This window comes from Haliotis asinina, chromosome 4 (assembly GCF_037392515.1).
Source record: "Haliotis asinina isolate JCU_RB_2024 chromosome 4, JCU_Hal_asi_v2, whole genome shotgun sequence".
NCBI classification, from domain to species: domain Eukaryota; kingdom Metazoa; phylum Mollusca; class Gastropoda; order Lepetellida; family Haliotidae; genus Haliotis; species Haliotis asinina.
Genome location: NC_090283.1, coordinates 1,274,555 through 1,295,420, shown reverse-complemented (window position 1 = coordinate 1,295,420; position 20,866 = coordinate 1,274,555). Strand labels below are relative to the sequence as shown.

General features: G+C 40.1%; 1 protein-coding gene and 1 long non-coding RNA gene across 2 annotated transcripts in view; both read left to right on the top strand.

The window, feature by feature from the left end:
• Window positions 1-1,113: 1,113 nt before the first annotated feature.
• On the top strand, window positions 1,114-3,703 carry LOC137280712 (uncharacterized). The gene is made up of 3 exons (XR_010956710.1): window positions 1,114-1,153; window positions 1,607-1,645; window positions 2,980-3,703. It is a non-coding gene; the product is annotated as an uncharacterized lncRNA (long non-coding RNA).
• A 3,089-nt stretch (window positions 3,704-6,792) lies between these two features.
• The window catches only part of LOC137280699 (receptor-interacting serine/threonine-protein kinase 4-like), a 35,624-nt gene continuing 21,550 nt past the window's right edge, over window positions 6,793-20,866 (top strand). Inside the window, exons 1-8 of the mRNA XM_067811914.1 lie at window positions 6,793-6,942; window positions 12,295-12,364; window positions 12,916-13,308; window positions 14,572-14,916; window positions 17,973-18,028; window positions 18,333-18,420; window positions 18,536-18,601; window positions 18,936-18,992. Of these exons, the coding sequence (XP_067668015.1) occupies window positions 12,301-12,364; window positions 12,916-13,308; window positions 14,572-14,916; window positions 17,973-18,028; window positions 18,333-18,420; window positions 18,536-18,601; window positions 18,936-18,992 (1,069 nt within the window). The 5' untranslated portion in view covers window positions 6,793-6,942; window positions 12,295-12,300. The remainder of the gene's footprint in view (window positions 6,943-12,294; window positions 12,365-12,915; window positions 13,309-14,571; window positions 14,917-17,972; window positions 18,029-18,332; window positions 18,421-18,535; window positions 18,602-18,935; window positions 18,993-20,866) is intronic.

The following is a 20,866-nucleotide window of genomic DNA, read 5'->3' as shown; positions in this document are numbered from 1 at the left end:
GAAGAAATTCAGAAGGCCTAAAATCACGGAAACCTTAATTGCTGGGCTATAAATTTGCCAAAAAAGAAACGGAAAAATTCTACGTGACGCGCAAGGGTCCCGCTATCCAATGACGTGCAGGATGCGCGTGTAAGGCGGCGAATGCAGCTCCCAAGGGAGCCGTGCTGCAATAGGTGATACAATCTGGGTGGCACTGCACCCTCGGCTGTATTGACAACTTTGTTGGCCCTTTCTGTGACACTGGTGAGCATAACACCATGGAATGTGGTCATAGTTTCTCTTCTTGTTTATAGGTTCGAGCCAAAGCGTATGTGTTAGCAGTTGATACATCTGAGATATATTCGACCTGACTGATATATATAAGAACATATCATTGTGTCAACAAGTCATATGTTATTGTCCTAGCTGTCACACTTGGGACGTTTTTTGCAATATTGGAAAAGTATTTCTTGACTGGTTCTGTTTGCAAAGTGTGTCCAAATGAGGTGCTCACTTCTTGACAAACACTCAGACCATTGTTCATTTTGTCTCATGTTAATTTTCATTCTTTTCTTGCCTCAGTTCCCGACAAAACAACTGTGACTCCCAAAGAAGACACAACGTCAGGTAGAGGATATGTCATAGGTTCAACATTCGCAATGTTGTCATAAAATGAAGATTTTGTTGCAGTGTTGTTTTTAGTTGTCATGCTGAATGGCATAATGTCCTTACTAGTTTTTAAGATATTAGCAGGAAGCAATTATTGGTGTCATAACGAATCACGGTATGTCACATCATGATAGTGGATGTGTAATAGCTTCAACATTTGCACTGTTGATATAGAATGAAGATGTTGTAGCAATGTATTCTTATTAGTGCCATGACAGATCACAGTGTGTTGTTATTGATATCATCAAAAATCACAGCCTGTCCGTATTAGTGTCATGGTACATCACAGTGTGTTCGTATTAGTGTAATGATAGACCACAGTATGTCCCTTTTGGTGTCATGATAAATCACGCTACTTTGTATCCACAGCAGGTACTCCCAGCACCCAGCGAAGGAAGACTCCCACCACACAACCTCCATCAGATAAATCAGTGCTAGCTATGTCCTTGTCAATAGCTGTCACAGCAAGTGTCGTCATTGTGATTGCAGTAAGTGTCTACCTGAGGTAAGTAAGATATAGCACTTGACAAAGGTGAAATATTTCATGAAAACAAAATCATTCCGAAAACGTTGTTTCATTAAGAAAAACTCAATATAAAATCAAGGTAGCGATACGTTTTACGTTTTCATGAAGTAAAGATCATCAATTGGTACATTAATTCAGCATTGTAGTAAGAACATTAATTACATTTCAGATCTATGCTTCACTTAACATAAATAATATATTCATTTTATGAGATTGTCTCCAATTTTGTTTTCAGACATAAAAAGAGGGATGAGTAAATACAGCTTACAATCATATATTAACAGCAGTAGCGCCATCTTTCATCATACACGTGCTTGGATATGTTCAGTATTATACTAATGGAACGTTTGAACACAGAATATGTGTGTCTGCATGGACGGTGTAGAACTGCAGCATATAATATATTTTCCTTGTTATTATTGATGTTTTCAGGTCAGCCTGACCCTGAGGTTGGCCAGACACTACTTCCAGGTACGATCAGTAAGGTTTCTTCCATATTTCAGGCTATATGGCCCATAGCGCAATAGTATTGTAAGGTAAACAATCCTTGTCACATGACCAAAATTATAATACGAAGGTCTGAAAGGCGATCAAAGGCGCCGACAATACTTTATCAGAAGATAATGTGCTCTTTTTGCATTACGTCACAATGTGTTGACGTCACTGCGCCATTCCAGTCTGCCCCCTCGTAATCGAACTTTTTTTTGCATTACGTCACACATCACGATAGATGCCAGTTCTTGGTTTGCAGTTGCATCACACAGCTAACATCACTGGTGGAAACATTACGTTTATGTTTTCCGAAGGATAAAATTTCTTATAGTTCGACTCAAAATTGTACAAAGACACGGTAATGTTTTCAGTGTTTACATTCCCACAATGCAGTCGAAGAATGTCGCATGACTAGTCACCTTCGGCTAATTGTACTGATCTAAACTTTCGTTGTTAGTAGAAATGAGACGGTCATATTGCCTTGTATGGTTTAAGGGACTCACATATGTAATTAAAATGACCTAGATGAGATATTTAACCCGAACATAAACCGTCACCAAACTGTTCATCATTTGTTTCACGCCAAGAGAACAGCGCGTCAGTTAGCCCTGTGCGAGGATTCTTAATTTAGGTCACAGACACCGTCGTTTGTTTTATGTCATACAGTAATCGAAATTAGGCTAAGACATTATTAAATAGGGCATCTTAGAAAGAAACTTTATGCTTTAACTATAATAGTTCAGGGCGAAAGTGTGCTTTATTACACTATACATGGTGGTAGAACGAACTGTATTTCTTAAACAGCAGTAACATAAATTTCATGCTTGTGTAGAATAATCCTAACATGTTTTATACTGATTGTTCTAGTGGACAGGAAACTTTTCTCATAAACGGACAAAAACACATGTAATGAGGCCAACATTCAAGACATGTTACTGGCACTCAGTAATCCTGATAACAAAAGCATAGCGGGCTAGTTCAATTAGTATCTTGTAAACGTGCACAATTAATACGTTCATGCAAGATGTGCTATCACTTCACTGAAACCAATTCCAACAAAATCATATACCCTCAGGATATAACCTTGGATGGTGAAAAAGAACAGAAAAGATGTTCATGCTTTTCGTATTTCTGTTTGTGTCAGTAGAGTTTGGATATATTCTTCTATGGCTGCAGCTGTCCACTCTCTCTTAGTCTGGGCGTTGTGATACTGAACTGAAACGTTAGTAGATGTAGTGTCAGTTACAATGAACGAAGCAATTGCTCCTCTATGACTATAAGGTTACAGGTAAGGTTCTTTAATTTCTGTGTAGTTTCAGCCGCAAATCTAGATGATAGCCGCCGAGAGGACACAATGTTGCATGATGCCTGCAGAAGGGGGACCCTTGCTCAAGTCAGACAAATTTTATCTCACGAACTGGTGGACATAAACAGCAGAGGAAAGTGTGGCTGGACACCAGTCATGATAGCTGCTGAGTGTGGACGCCGAAAACTAGTTCACCTCCTTGTGAAACGAGGTGGTGACCTGTCACTAACAAATGATGACGGTTACACTGTCCTTCACGTGGCTTCTGTCAAGATAGTGAGATATATTCTGTCTAGGGAAACAGTTGATGTCAACATAGCAGGTCACTGTAACAGGACAGCAGTGATGGCGGCAGCAAGATTTGGACATCGGAAAGTGTTTGACATCGGAAAGTGTTTGACTTACTTGTGAAGAACGGAAGTGATCTTACAACTGTTGACATTTGGACATCGGAAAGTGTTTGACATCGGAAAGTGTTTGACTTACTTGTGAAGAACGGAAGTGATCTTACAACTGTTGATTCAGATGGAAACAACATCCTTCACATTGCCTGTATCGGAGGAAATGTGGAGATTGTGAAGCATATCCTCTCCAACGTCAATGTTGATATTAACAGCAGGGGACTTAACGGAAAGACTCCACTGATGTTTGCAATCAACTTTGGTCATGTAAAAGTCTTTGAACTGCTTGTGAGTAAGGACTACATCTTGCCAATAGTGCAGGAGAACGGGAAAAATATCCTGCACATGGCATGTGTTAAAGGAAATGTTGACATGGTGCAACACATCCTCAAGAAAAACATTGTTTCTGTGGATGGAGAGGACAGTATGGGGAAGACTCCAGTGATGCTAGCTGCTGAGTCTGGCCATACACACGTATTTCAGCTGCTAGTGAGTAAACAGTGTGACATACACAAGACCTGTCGCGATGGAAACAATATCTTTCATACAAGCTGTTCTCGGGGTCACATTGACATAGTAAAGTGCATTGTGACAGAGGGTCTCATTAATATCGACAGTCCTGGACAAAACCAAATGACACCTGTAATGTGTGCAGCAAAGAATGGACAAAGGGATATATTTGATGTATTTACGAATAACAAATGTGACATGAAAAAACAGGACAAAGACGGAAACACCGTACTTCACATGGCCTGTATCGGAGGAAACAAAGATATTGTTGAAGACATTCTGTCAAAGGAACATGTTGACATCAATAGTAGAGGACAGTCTCAGAGGACACCGGCAATGATGGCAGCAGTATGTGGACGCCAGGAAGTGTTTGACCTACTCGTAAACAGAGGGGCGGACCTGACACTAGCTGACCGTGATGGTTTTGGTGTCTATCATCTGGCTTGTATGGGTGGACACTTGTCAATGGTAGAACATATTCAGAACATTATTGGTGTTCCTGACAGTGATGTACTTTAATACAGATGCACGAACAGGCAGAAGAAGTTACATGCTTCCTACCAATGATCTTATAATGCATTTAATCCACAACATGTGTGATGCATTCTCGTTAGTTGTGTGAGCAATTCGATTTCATTATATCGTGTAACCGATATGTAGATGTTACAGTACTTTGGGCACATGGTGATACTCGAAGTTGTTAGTTTACAGTATAACACTGTTTGATATACTCATATATCAAACACGACTTACAGAAAGCATCAATCCATCAATTACACATATATGAGTACTTGTCACACATATATGAGTACTTGTCACTCATATTTGAGTACTTGAGAATGATTATGTAAGCAATGTGTTATTGACATGTTCTGGAATATTAGCACGATAAGAATTTATCACAATGCATGGGTTTAGAAGACAAACTGGTATGTGTTTATGTATTTCAACAAAGGCTATTAAAACCTGTATGCATTTGATTTGGAAATGTGAATTCAGTCACTGTGTCCCAGGACCTTTGAAACTTCAGGAGACACCAGGTCATCCAAGTACATCAGTCATGTTGCAGGAAGTTAAAAATGTAGTTACGATCGTAGTATATTCCAACACGTGTATATTGTCAATTGGTTTCGACTGATGTTTTACAGCATTTTGAACACTCAGAAAAATGGATATTTAATCCCATTTCTCAGTTTTTGGCACCATACTTCCACGTGACAACTTCAGGAAATATTTCACTTTAAATGCCACAGACAGTTGGAGACAGAATATGAAAGTCAGAATTTTATAGCCCGAATCTGTCTACATACCCTAACAATTAACGGAACTGTTACAAATTATTTAGGGATCGCAGTTTGGCGACAACAACCCATGAATTGTTGAACCTCGCCATTGGTAACGTCTGTGGGGCATACAACTGATACAAAGACGTCTCTGCGGACCCTTTTTGATGATTATTTTAATCCAAGTGCAGGATCTACAGCTAATAATGACGCATAAAACAATATATCATTAACATAAATGTCAGCTATACTGGTGATCTGATGTAGATCGAGAACGGTCAAATAGCCTGGTCCTATCCAACATTTTGCCTTCAGCACTGAACACAAGCGTAACACGCAGTCTGTGTTATGTTTGTAGGAATCCACAAAAAATACATGACAAGAGATGTGGTATCAGCTTTCCACCGGTCGTCTTTCCCTTTGTGTGCAGAAATATTCCTGCACTTCCAGCCTTTGGTATTTCAGGCACGTTGAGGTGCAGTCGACCATTCTCTCCCTAGCGTGACAACAAGCGGTCACAACACTCTTGCTCAAAATGTTTGATACAAGATGAAAGAATCTGGAACCTGGTAAAAGTTTGTTTTATGATAGACATGTAAAAGCTTTTCCATAAATGGCAGTCAGTGATATAAATGATTAGTGTCAAATGCAATCGCACCTGTTTGACATCTATGTAATCCAGTCTGGACTTGACAATCGCGTGATTGACATCATGAGCATCAGATTACAGAGCTGGGATATGTTGATGACATGCATCAGGAATATCAGCGCGTCTGCTTAGCGATTTCAACTGGATTATGCTGGATACTGTTGGCTAACCGTCACCACAGAACAATCTGAAGTCATTCCATCAAAATATAATTAAGAGTTGCATATGCGTAACTGTGTTGTATTTACTAGACCTCTACATCTTTAATATTACCGGATGCATTCTTGCCCTGGAAACATATGACAGTGAATTTATTCTGCCTAAACTTCCGGACAGGTTTAGAGGACTTAGATCACGTGGCAGCCTATTTTAACTTGCATCGTGATATATAGTAGGGGTCGATTTATAAGCGTCATAAATATACGACAATTCTAGTGTAGTTACCCACAATCCTACATAACATGTGTCTTCGCTACTGATGGGATGTTCTCACACGCCCCCAATAATAACTAACAACCTGACTGACACGTGTCCCTGGTGTTTCAAGTACATCCAATGTCTTCCGAGTAATTAAGAATGAATACACCTAGTTGTTCGGTAAACGGTATCGACGTGACACATACACATACATGCACATGTGTGCAGATCTGTCCCTCCGGATAACCGGATCATCTTTACACTGGAAATGTATGGCAATAGTTTGAAAATTATCCGTACAGGACCGGAAGCGTGGTATCTGATTGAGCCAGTACAGTTACTTAACGTAAGTTTCGTTTAACTCAAAAATAGGCAGGAGGACCGGGATATGGGGGGTCCGAGTAAGCGAGGTTCGACTGTACTTAATTCTTGGCAGTTTTGGACCTGTTGTGAGTCATCGTTCAGTCAGATGATAACGGAGGCGACCTAAATATAGAGAGCGCACCTGACCTGCATTAAAAAAAACACATTCAATTCAGCGTATGCAGCCCTCTTTGTTGATTACACACGCGCCAGGACACAGGTTGGGCCGTTGTACCTTGTACTTCAGATAGCGAGCAGGCGGACTAGGCGGTGTTACCAGCATTGCATGTGTAGCAAAGTTAAGCTGTTCTCATGTCTCCAGATTTTACCTTGCATGTACAACAAAGGTAAGTTGTTCACATGTCTTCAGATTTCACATTGCATGTATAACAACGGTAAACTGTTCACATGTCTTCAGGTTTTCAATTGGATGTACAACAAAGGTAAGATGTTCATGTCTGATTTCTGATTTTAAATAGCAGGGACTGTAAACGTTCACTTCAGTAAATTTACACAAACTTGGTGCAAATATAGATAGAGGAGCGAGCTTCCTGTGAAACTTTATTAGTGTCCCTGTCCTTTACCTTTATGTTATAAGTGCATGTATATATTTATTGCTCATATTTCTAGACGTGCATGCACCAGCATACTAGATATATGTATATACTGCACACTATATTGTCAGATATCCATTCGTCTGAATAGTGAACTCTTGTATTCTTCTCAATATATGCTTACTTTTGTTTAGTCAGTTGAGTAAGATTAATATCAAACACGATTATGACAGACAAAGATTAGTTCCGAAACACAATTTGTAAGTCCTAGAAAGGCATTAATAGGGAATGATGAACAATTTTACTTTTCAAAATTATATTCCGGAAAATGAGTCTTGACAACAACCAGTCTGCAGATCTTATGGAACATCTGTTTAAGAAGATTGTCTAGTAAGGTTTATTGTTATGGATAAGAATTTACCATGACAAAATGATGTAAGAGACCACTTGTGAACCAGCAAAACAGAGCAAAGACAAGTCTAAAATATGAAAGACAAAGACTAGTCTCGAAACATAATTTCTAAGCCCTAGAAAGCCATTAATAGGGACTGATGAACAACTTTGTTTTTCAAAATCATATTCCGGAAAATGAGTCTTCACAACAACTAGTCTGTTTTTTTCTGTTCTTTAAACTGACGATTTTATGGAAGTTCCCTTTATGAAGATTTTCTGGTAAGGTTTATGTATAGGTTAGATCACCTAGGCATTCCGTGCACATTGCACTCAGTCCACCCAGCTGTTTACAATGGGTACCTGAAAAGCGAATGATCGGACCCAAACTGTCGCGGTCGTGGTCGCGCTTAGTGCTTAGTGGCATCCTTAAAAGTTTAATTCCGTCTGGGTGATCATGTAATGCCCGAGGGCAACATCACGATGGATTCTAGGCACAAACCACTTTGCATCATAAATAGCATTACATAATTAAATGGCTGCATGTACATGAAAAATAAATTAAAATAGTGATAAAAAAATCATTGTTGCGCTTTCACGTAGTAAAAGTTTTATTTTGACACTTTAGGTCTTTGAAAATTTCGTATTGCTTCTATGTCACGTACAGCACGTGTCATCTGATACATCTGACCACGATAAGGGCTGTTTTGGTAATGCAATGTGGCCCTCAATGAGCAGAGTAATTGTAGTAATTGATAACTATGTTATTCTCGGTTTGAATTTAAGTTTGCCCTGTACGATATAATGAGTTACTAATGAATGATTTTCACGTACGCGCAAACGTTCACTAAGAAACATGATTTCACATTCACCACCATTGCAGGCGTCAGCAACAAATTGGTGCAGAATGTCTGAAGAGGATTTTATTCCGTGCTCACAAATGTATTTGAGCTGAAATGTTCATAGTAATGCAGTTACTCCGACAAATGATCCTACTCTGTACAGTGATATCAGTGACAAAAAAACATAAAGGTGAACTTTTTGGCTTTCTTTCCGCGTGATAATGACATGATATGTGATATGAGATGGAAATGCAATATGCAAGGAAATAAACTACTACCCGCTTCAGTGAACCCTTACCTGATCGGGAAGTTACAGAAATGAGCAAGAAGGTAGTGTCACAGAAAACATGGACGTGTATAGAATGCGCATGTCGTCTGTTCTAAATCTGGGCTAATTTCGAGGAACGGAAAAATACTAATGGTGATACATCCGGCCATCGAGTTAGTGTGATTCCGCTTGGTCTAGATGATCTCAATGATGATAAACTTAATTATTGTCTGAGTGGATTTCTCATGGAAGTGAGAAAGGGGAAAACTATGTTCCAAAAACTTTAGGGCACTTGGTTTTCCTTATCCAAATGAAGCTGGTGAATTTGAACAGACATGTGCATTTCTTCTCTGACCTGGTCTACACAGAACTGAAAATCACACTGGACAATGTCATGGAAGTGAGAGCACGAGAAGCGCTTGGAATGCATCCAAGACAGGCAAATGTCATCACTGTAAATCAGGAGCAAGTACTGTGGGATAAAGCTATTCTTGGCGATTCATCTCCCTACACACTGCTTGATACAATCCCATACTTAACTTTGGTCTCAACTTTGCTTTACACAGTGGCGTTGAACACAGAATTTTAAAAGCTGATCAAACTGAAATTGGAGAATACGACCAGGGTGAGCTCATATGCTACCATGACCAGGGTGAGTTCATACGCTACCATGACCAGGGTGAGTTCATATGCTACCACGAACAGGGTGAGTTCATACGCTACCATGACCAGGGTGAATTCATATGCTACCATGACCAGGGAGAGTTCATACGCTACCATGACCAGGATGAGTTCATACGCTACCATGACCAGGGAGAGTTCATACGCTACCATGACCAGGGAGAGTTCATATGCTACCATGACCAGGGTGAGTTCATACGCTACCATGACCAGGGTGAGTTCATACGCTACCATGACCAGGGTGAATTCATATGCTACCATGACCAGGGTGAGTTCATACGCTACCATGACCAGGGTGAGTTCATACGCTACCATGACCAGGATGAGTTCATATGCTACCATGACCAGGATGAGTTCATACGCTACCATGACCAGGGAGAGTTCATACGCTACCATGACCAGGGTGAGTTCATACGCTACCATGACCAGGGTGAGTTCATACGCTACCATGACCAGGTCAGTACAAGTAATCAACGTGGTTTGAAGGACTACCACGCTGACATTTGAAATGATTAAAACTTGTGACCAGTGATTTGACCAAATGACTGAAACGTTTAGGTGAAAAAATGAAACACAAAAAAAGGAAGTGAACACCTCTCGATTCAGTTTTAACAAAGAGTTTGTATTAGTTGTTTTGACAAGTGAGACTTGAATGGGGCCGGCTGTTGCACAGATTGTTCTTGTACTATTTATATTTCTTGGTTTCACATCTCTTGCTACCAGCTCGTTACACTTCACGAAACCCTGGCCTCCTGTTAAAGACAGCAGTACGACGGATACTGAAGTTTCAGCGCTGACTTCTGGTACAGTTAAGAGTTCCTATGGGTTACAAATCGAACTGGCTCCTCGAAAACAGAGGGACAGCTTCTGTGACAATCTTACTTTGCTTCACCATCCGCTCATTTCTTTTGCAAATAGGTCCGTGTGCTAATGTCATATTCCTGTTGATTGCCTCCATCAGATGTTCAACATCATGGCCAACAATGCCGTCTTCTTCAGCAATGTCTTCTTCAGCAGGGTCTGTCTCCCGGATGCTGGTCTGCTATGTTTGGGAACTGATCGCTGCAAGTAGGTCGTCCTCTTTCTGCATGTTGTGGAGGATATCACTGATGTTGGTCACAATCCAATGTTAACTCTGGCCTCAATTTCAAAGAGAGCTGAAGTTGGTGATGGGTTGATATTCGATGAAAAGCTATATACAATTCTTTCTGAAGTGAATAAACATAATACCAACAGTCCAATCAATGGTGGTGTTTTCACTCATCCAAGCTCAAATCATGTCTTTGATATCATAATCACTCGTTCAACCGATCCTTGACTCTTGGTTTACTGTGCAGAATGATCAGATCTATTTGAGTTCTGTTACTTTAGTGACTACCTGAATTCAGACTTTGCAGTATTTGTGGGGCGCCAAACAGCATGAATATGTCCGTAAGCAATTTCAGCTGTTCTCTTTAATATTAACGGCCGTAGCACACAAGACCTGGTCAAATTGTCCTGCTACACTAGAAACCACGTGAAAAAACCTTGGGGTAGGGACTGCAAGTCGATTAAGCTGAACTGGCTAGGGGCTGTGAGTTCCTCTGACAGACTAGGGTAGGGACTGCATGTCGACTAAGCTGAACTGGCCACGGGCTGTGAATTCCTCTGGCAGACTAGGTCTGATGACGACTCTACTTGCAGTGATGGATACTTCACATACATCGTCTGTGTGAACGTCTCAGCGATTGCGAAATAGTGTGTAAAATGAAACCAGTATATCTCAACATTAAAAAAAATCAGTTCAGATGAGGCCCTCAAGTCAGTTTGTGATAATTGTACTTTCTGCTTACTGAAACTGTGCTCTGATTACTACAGAGTGTTTGTTGAACAGAAAACAGGTGCACCATGTTTTTCTCTGAAACGACATTTTTGTGACAACACATACTAGCCACATAAAAAAAAATGTGCATTGTCAAATTATTATCCAAGTTGATAAGTACGACAGGAATGTCAGAGGTACATATAAACTGTAGTGAAGCGATCATGAGACCATAACAAGACGGGGAAATTTCAACTGAAAAACGTCAATCACAGTGGCGCCACGAGTCCACAGGCGGGACAGGGGTCAAACGACCATGTCACAAGCTCAATAACTGGTACGTCCGCCATCGGCATTGAGAACAGCAGTGCATCGGTGACGCACGGAGCCTATCAAATGTGCTAGGAAGGCTTGTGGTATGTCACGACACATTCTCTCCAGTTCTGTTGCAAGGTCAAGGTCGTTATCTGGTGGATGATCAAGACGGCGTAGTCGTCGATCTATCTCGTCTCAAACAAGCTCTATCGGGGAGAGATCCGTTGAATGTGCAGGCCATGGGAGTAAGTCAACGTTGTGGTGTTGGACGAAATCCATAGCAACCCTTGTCGTGTGAGGCCGGGATTGTCCTGTTGGAATGTTAACCCTGAGCCATGACATTGCAGAAAAGGAATTACCACAGGTCGAAGAATCTGATCCTTGTAGTACACAACTGTCAAGTTGGCCCGATCAATCACCAAACGAGTTGTGTGGCGTGCTATTCTTTTCACACCAACTCATCAAGGAATCACCACCCAAGCGATTCCTCTCCAAGACACAGGCCTTTGCATAACGTTCTCCCACGAGCATATATATACGTCGGCGAGGGAAATGTTACACCTGGACTCATCTGTGAAAACAACATTTCTCCACCAACACAAGGGTCTGCCGACATGATTTCAGCACCATATTCGGCGGTATTGTCGATGATGTTCCACATTCTGGAAGGACCCCTGAGCACTCCCCAGGAGGACTCATTATAGATACATTGCTTCTGAATATTAAAACCATTTCAAGTTCATCTTAATCTTTCAGCATGTGTTTGAATAAACCAGACCAGATGACGTCGAAGAGGTTCTGCATGTATGTGCATTGTTCACATAATTTCTTTCTACCTTCGTTTTCAGTTATGAATGATGGCAAGCTGGAAGGAATATACACCAACACCTGGTTCATCTAACACAGTAAACCCTAAAGGTAGGCTTTAACTGTATATACTGAAACACCTAGGTTAAGCACGCTGTGGAAATCATAATGAACATATTGAGTCTGGAGTGTGGGGCATTTTCTTTTAGTTTCTTTTAGAAAGATTTATTGTGCAAACGTGCTATGTTTTTAGAATGTTATCAATGTAGAACGTTTTCTCTTTGTTCGTCCTATTCATGGTAGTTTCTTTCGGCATTTGGAAACATAAATTTGCTCAAAATTATCAAAAGAAAATCGAAACAACCAACATAAAATATTTGTGGAGACTTATTTATGATTTCCGTGTGAAAACACTGGATTAAATACACTGCAATGTTAATTGATAGACATTAATGATGACAGTGAGGTATTTACAGTTAATTTCACGGACAACGAAGACAGGTCTTGGACATGTTTTAAAAATGGACATGCATTCCGAAAATGTGGTGAATGTCAGACCACACTGACACGAAGAATTAATGAACATTTATGCAATACGAAATGAACTATTTTTTTTCTTACATTAAGATTAATGTCTAATTAATTGCATGTCCTACTTCCAGTGTTTGTTGATGACGATGGCATCTTTACTGTTGATTTCACTGGCAAGGAAGAATGCTCCTGGATACATTTCACAGAATGGACATGTATGCTACCATCAGGGGACCATGAAATCACATTCACACGAAGAATTAATGAACACTTGTGTACCATGATGCAGCACTTTGACAGACCTCCTGGTGTGAAGCTGGCGAGTCTACGGAATCCTGAACAAAAGGTCATACTTCTCTTCGGACATGACACAGAGGCTAGCGCTTTCAACATGTTTAACAAATTCACTGATGTGAGAAGCACTGTCGTATCATTTCTGCACGAAGTAAGATTACCCGTGGATGATATTAAAGTTAGAGTACGACTCACGGGAACGAGGCAGGCAGCAAGGCATCAAGACCAAGGTAAACAACAGCTTTATTTTGACCATGTCTGTACTGGCTTCTACTAAACCACATATTTGTTCCAATTAATGGCCACTGTTTCCTAAAAAATGTCCACCAATGCATACTTCCATATATGAAACATGAACCAGACTCATTAATTTGCAACCTTAAGGAAAAAGTAGCGACATCTACCCTCGATTTGGTGGACGATTTGTTTTGGATGAAGTACTATATTTAAACGAGTGTTGTGGAAAAAGCACGAGCACAATTGATGCAAATTTCAGATACTGTTCAGGAATATACATGATGTCAAAATATTATTTACATGAAATATCAGTCTATTGCCATTCAGGCACGACATGACAAGACCAACCCAATACAACAGATAAATATATCTAAGTCACATGGTACCTCAGGACATGTATACACCTACAATTCATGAATGTTCAAAACTACAAGACTAACTTATAGTTTTACTTGTCAAATAGACACAAGGTACTTCTTTCACAATTGCAGCATTCACATCACCAACACATCAATGAATCAGCCACGGCTAGTCAACAACAATCAGTGAAAATGTAATACACCAGTCACGTCATCACAACACATTCACAAAAACATCTCCTGATTCACCTGATGAAGAAGTAAGAACATACTTTGAAACGTCGTGACCCTTCACAATAAAGACGTTGTATTCCATAAAACTCTTGTCGTATTTGCAAACATTGACATGTGTTACTGACTAAACAACCGTCAAATGTATAGTTTGTGGGATCTTTTCAAAGGGAAATCATATATACATACGGGAGACTACACATGAGATAAGAACAACAAGACTGCAAGAAATGTGTGGTTATTATTTTCAGTAAGCTTACTGATAATTTGTCATCTCCTGGTACAGTGTTTTACTTATGGACTGATTGAGTGGGATATTTAAAGTAGTACTCTAAACCGTGATACATAAACTATTGAATTCGCAAAAGGCATTCTCAAATCAAAAAGCATCGTTTCTTTACGTGTCATCATGAGAGTAATTTTGTGGTGTATCTTCGAAAGGTTAATGTTCAAGGAAGTGAATTAACGTGCAAACTACAGAATTAACTGTTCGACCGATGGTGATTTTCACATCTATCTTACACCAGATGTAACAATCAAAAGAAAGTAATGTGTTACACTGGAGAATCTGCTGTTGTGAAAAATGGCATACATTTCAAGCCAATTTCAATTTAGATCTTTCATATTGAACGGTGGTATTTTGTCGAACATTTGTTTTCATTTCAGAATACAGGTGTGTATTTGATTCGACGGCAGATTATTCTGAAGAGGATAAATCAGAAACAACGTGGTTCTGCAAACCGGACACCCTCAACCTTGAGGTCGACAACGAGACCAGTAACAGTCATTTTACTCGATTTAAAGAAAACATCACACGTTCTTTTGAGGCTTGTCTAGGGAGAGTTACAACTGGTTCTCTGATATTTACTTTTCACCACAGAAGCACAGAAGACGCCCTGGAGATGATCAGTAAACATGAAGAAGTGAGAGCAATGATCCTGGAGTGTCTCCGGGAGATAGATTCTACAGTGAAGGACATCCAGATGGACGTCCAACTGCAGGACTTTATAGGTAAGAGATACATTTAGGTGCTTGACACGGAACAAGAAACACTTATCTTCAGGAAAATATACTTGCTACTTTTGTGTAATGAGCCCCTATTTAGAAATTATTAGATTCTTGTTTGACGTCTTTGCTTCGAAGCGTCTTTGTTCTACTTCCTGGGATGTATGATCCAGACTGGATTTGTTTAGAAATATCATACAGCTGTAACTCTGCTGAAGGAAATCTCAGGATCTCAGGTGGTAGGGCTAGTACAAGCAGCAGCACGTGTGATATATAGTGATATCTCCTATGAAATATCATACAGCTGTAACTCTGCTGAAAGAAATCTCAGGATCTCAGTTGGTAGGGCTAGTACAAGCAGCAGCACGTGTGATATATAGTGATATCTCCTATGAAATATCATACAGCTGTAACTCTGCTGAAGGAAATCTCAGGATCTCAGTTGGTAGGGCTAGTACAAGCAGCAGCACGTGTGATATATAGTGATATCTTCTATGAAATATCATACAGCTGTAACTCTGCTGAAGGAAATCTCAGGATCTCAGGTGGTAGGGCTAGTACAAGCAGCAGCACGTGTGATATATAGTGATATCTCCTATGAAATATCATACAGCTGTAACTCTGCTGAAGGAAATCTCAGGATCTCAGGTGGTAGGGCTAGTACAAGCAGCAGCACGTGTGATATATAGTGATATCTCCTATGAAATATCATACAGCTGTAACTCTGCTGAAGGAAATCTCAGGATCTCAGGTGGTAGGGCTAGTACAAGCAGCAGCACGTGTGATATATAGTGATATCTCCTATGAAATATCATACAGCTGTAACTCTGCTGAAGGAAATCTCAGGATCTCAGTTGGTAGGGCTAGTACAAGCAGGAGCACGTGTGATATATAGTGATATCTCCTATGAAATATCATACAGCTGTAACTCTGCTGAAGGAAATCTCAGGATCTCAGGTGGTAGGGCTAGTACAAGCAGGAGCACGTGTGATATATAGTGATATCTCCTATGAAATATCATACAGCTGTAACTCTGCTGAAGGAAATCTCAGGATCTCAGTTGGTAGGGCTAGTACAAGCAGGAGCACGTGTGATATATAGTGATATCTCCTATGAAATATCATACAGCTGTAACTCTGCTGAAGGAAATCTCAGGATCTCAGTTGGTAGGGCTAGTACAAGCAGCAGCACGTGTGATATATAGTGATATCTCCTATGAAATATCATACAGCTGTAACTCTGCTGAAGGAAATCTCAGGATCTCAGTTGGTAGGGCTAGTACAAGCAGCAGCACGTGTGATATATAGTGATATCTCCTATGAAATATCATACAGCTGTAACTCTGCTGAAGGAAATCTCAGGATCTCAGTTGGTAGGGCTAGTACAAGCAGCAGCACGTGTGATATATAGTGATATCTCCTATGAAATATCATACAGCTGTAACTCTGCTGAAGGAAATCTCAGGATCTCAGTTGGTAGGGCTAGTACAAGCAGCAGCACGTGTGATATATAGTGATATCTCCTATGAAATATCATACAGCTGTAACTCTGCTGAAGGAAATCTCAGGATCTCAGTTGGTAGGGCTAGTACAAGCAGCAGCACGTGTGATATATAGTGATATCTCCTATGAAATATCATACAGCTGTAACTCTGCTGAAGGAAATCTCAGGATCTCAGTTGGTAGGGCTAGTACAAGCAGCAGCACGTGTGATATATGTGATATCTCCTATGAAATATCATACAGCTGTAACTCTGCTGAAGGAAATCTCAGGATCTCAGTTGGTAGGGCTAGTACAAGCAGCAGCACGTGTGATATATAGTGATATCTCCTATGAAATATCATACAGCTGTACCTCTGCTGAAGGAAATCTCAGGATCTCAGTTGGTAGGGCTAGTACAAGCAGCAGCACGTGTGATATATAGTGATATCTCCTATGAAATATCATACAGCTGTAACTCTGCTGAAGGAAATCTCAGGATCTCAGTTGGTAGGGCTAGTACAAGCAGCAGCACGTGTGATATATAGTGATATCTCCTATGAAATATCATACAGCTGTAACTCTGCTGAAGGAAATCTCAGGATCTCAGTTGGTAGGGCTAGTACAAGCAGCAGCACGTGTGATATATAGTGATATCTCCTATGAAATATCATACAGCTGTAACTCTGCTGAAGGAAATCTCAGGATCTCAGTTGGTAGGGCTAGTACAAGCAGCAGCACGTGTGATATATAGTGATATCTCCTATGAAATATCATACAGCTGTAACTCTGCTGAAGGAAATCTCAGGATCTCAGTTGGTAGGGCTAGTACAAGCAGCAGCACGTGTGATATATAGTGATATCTCCTATGAAATATCATACAGCTGTAACTCTGCTGAAGGAAATCTCAGGATCTCAGGTGGTAGGACTAGTACAAGCAGCAGCACGTGTGATATATAGTGATATCTCCTATGAAATATCATACAGCTGTAACTCTGCTGAAGGAAATCTCAGGATCTCAGGTGGTAGGGCTAGTACAAGCAGCAGCACGTGTGATATATAGTGATATCTCCTATGAAGATCAGTTATTGCCCTTCAGTATCACATGCTTGACACGAGAACTGGATCGGATGCTCGTATTCTTCATACATGTAATTTTCTTGTCCAAGGTCGATTATATAACAGCTGTAACAAAGCTGAGTGATTCACCAATAAGATTGATGACTATATTGTATTCAAAGCAATATACTGGCATGCCTCATTTCTACTGGCTATAGCCATGTCCTATGAGTCCTGGAAAATGCAGGATTCTCCATATCCTCAAGGAGGCAAGCAGGACTGTACGATGCATTTTCACTCCTTACTAATGCATTTGTTAAAAAAGTTTGGCTTGTGGAAACTGTGTAGCTGCCTTTCTGATTTTGCAAGCCTGTTTCATCATCTGTATAGGTGATGTTGCAAACAGGATCGACCCAAGTTTAGGATCACTGTAATATTCATTGCATGTGCTTTTCAAAATTGTTATACACGTACAAATCGCTAAAAAAGTCAAAACAAACTGCTGACTCGGAACTCTGTTTCAGATCCACGTTCACTGCCTGGACATGGCGACCTAGATAGAAGATATGTGGACAAGCAGGTATCTGTAATCAGCTCGCCTGTCACTCATCTAGTTTATGGCATCTTGCCAACAAGCAATAGATTTATGAATAGTTTTGATCCTAACTCCCCCTGGTCACTCTAATCGATTGGACCGAGTTTTACACGTGTTAACGATTGAAGTGTTCTAAGTTTAATGTTGCAATGCTTGTGGTATTTTAACCACATTTGTTTGGAGATGAAGACTACCCGCAGTAATGTCCTAATGTATGTTAACTAAATACTGCAGTTTGTCTTAAACAGTCTACGTGTGTCCTGGTAACACAGATATCTAATCAATGTAGGAACACGAAAAAGTGGTACAAGAACTGTCAGAACGAGTGGCAACATTGCAGCAGCAATTACAAGAGAAGGAACGAGCACAACTGGCAGGTACGTGTTGCAGATATGTGTATGTTATGATATACAGTAAAGATAAATAGGTTCCCAGATAAATTCTGTTGGATTATTATATATTGATCCTCACGTGCTATTCGATTTGCCTCAGACATACGGCTGTCAATGTGGGAGACGAGGTCTGGTTCTCCTCCGCCCTCAGAAAGCAGCGGATTCTGTGAGTACAAACTGTGGCCAGGAAGAATTATTCAAAACAATCCGTACTCAACTGCACCATATCGTAAGACAAGTCCTGTCCTAAGCTGGTCGTGCCGTCCATGGAAGTTCTATTTATGGACATGTTATGAGTACATGCGATTCCAAAGACATTCCAGTTTGATTATCTCATCAAATACATGCACAAAATTAAATCTTGAACAGTTCGAAGGCAGTAGCCATTCTTCACTTTAGTCGATAAAACATCACAATTTGTGTCTATGTAATGGGAACTTCCTACATAAACGATAACAGTAAAATTGTAATTCCTACAGCTGCAGACTGTACTGTTTCAGTTACAGCAACAGATACAATGACAGAGGTTGGTGACGAGGAGTTTCAGGATATCACAGGTAAGCTGTAACAAGATCGGTGTTTGTTTTATGTATGGACAACTTCTATATTGCAGCAGATGCTAACACTGTCAACAAACAAGGGATACATAACGACACAGACAAGGATAATATATACATGGATGCACTCTGAATGATGGATCCTCACTTTGAGGAGAAGCCTATGACAGATAGTGGTTATGTAGTCAGATGAACACGATGCTAAAGTTGATGACTGATAATAAACTTATTCCAATCACTGTTAATCCCCAAGTTCCTTTGGAATAACATAAACTAATTTAATGTCGTCCTGTATAGTTACTCGGCCAGGTGTCTGTATCGTCACCATCTAAGAAATATACACAGCAGCATCTCAAACAAGACCTACAACTTAGCTTTTCCTAGGATGTGTATGTACAATAAAGGATACAAGGTAATCCAACCGTGACCGTATGTCACAGAAAGAGTTGGAAAGGACCACTTCCATTAGTGACATCTTGTGTCATTCCGGGACAAGTCCACCACCCCACATCAGAACTAAAGTACTGTCGGAAATAGGAGACAAAAAACTGTTCTTGGTCTGTTACTATATATTCCTAAACATTCACACAACTACAAACAGGACACTTTACCGTCACGCCACCTATATCGGCATATTTTGCCGGTCCCCATACATGCAGGCTTAGAGGGCTGCCACTGTACATAAGTGTGTAGAGATGTGAAAAAATAGTTTTCCCTATTTCCGGCAGTGCTGTAACTGAAACAATACGACATCTCTATTTCTGTTCAAACCCATCAGTATTAAGCATCGGTCTTCCTTTACGTGTATCGACGTGTTTTTAAATAATAATTTTGATTATGATGGTGATGATCATTTGTTGAGGATCATAACGTAATTCTTACCAGCAGTTCGACTTACATTTGCACATATATATATATTCCTGGATATCTCTAAATAATAAGAAAAGAGGTTGTTTTGACAATGATACATACAGGTCATTTAGGCAAAAGGAAGTCTAGAAATAGAAAACAGGAAAGAGTTCGTGGAGAGTCCTATCATGATTATATGTATGCAGTTTGAACTTTCTTGTACGTATATGTAACCTGTCTGCCATACCTTGGTGGCATTTAGCATATTAATGCGCTTAAACAAATGATAGGTGCCCCCAACACGTCAGACTAAAACGTCACATGTGAATGTTAAATGCAAACACGGTGTTTATTATTAAAATTGGTTAGTTTTTTTGGAAATGAATTGTTTCAAACCACGCAGCTTTTCATAGATTAAAATACATGAGGTATGAGTACTCTCAAAGCATTGATGGTCATGTACAAGCTTATACGTTGTGGATCATTCTATGACATTTTGGAACATACACTAAAGCAGTTGAATCAATATGGGTTGAATAGGAGTGACATGAAACACTGCCCTAAACAGCGAAAACCAAGGGTGCTAAAATACATCAGCACCACGCTTGATTCAAACGCCCAAACACAACAGTCTGGTGCATGTGGAAGACAGACGTCGCATATTTGATAGTGCCTGAAAATGTCGGAAGCTCACGTAAAATCACCACAGCACACAACAAGAAGCAAACACTCACCTGAATGCAGAAGAGCCGTCATGTAAATAAATGCACATAAACACACATAGGACTGTATAATAATCTATAAATTTCAGTGGTTATGTTCTTATTAAATTCTTCAAATTAGGCTGTAAGCTATTGTTCTATAATGTCAACATAACGATTGCTTGTTCACAATTAACTTCCTGATTGGTGTAGTGATGGTTTGGTGGGACTGGTTGAAATTCAGACAAATCAACTTTAGGCAAAGTTATCTGCCTTCTGATTGATAGTTTTGTGGTAGAGTTACTTCCCTTGGACCGTGCATAT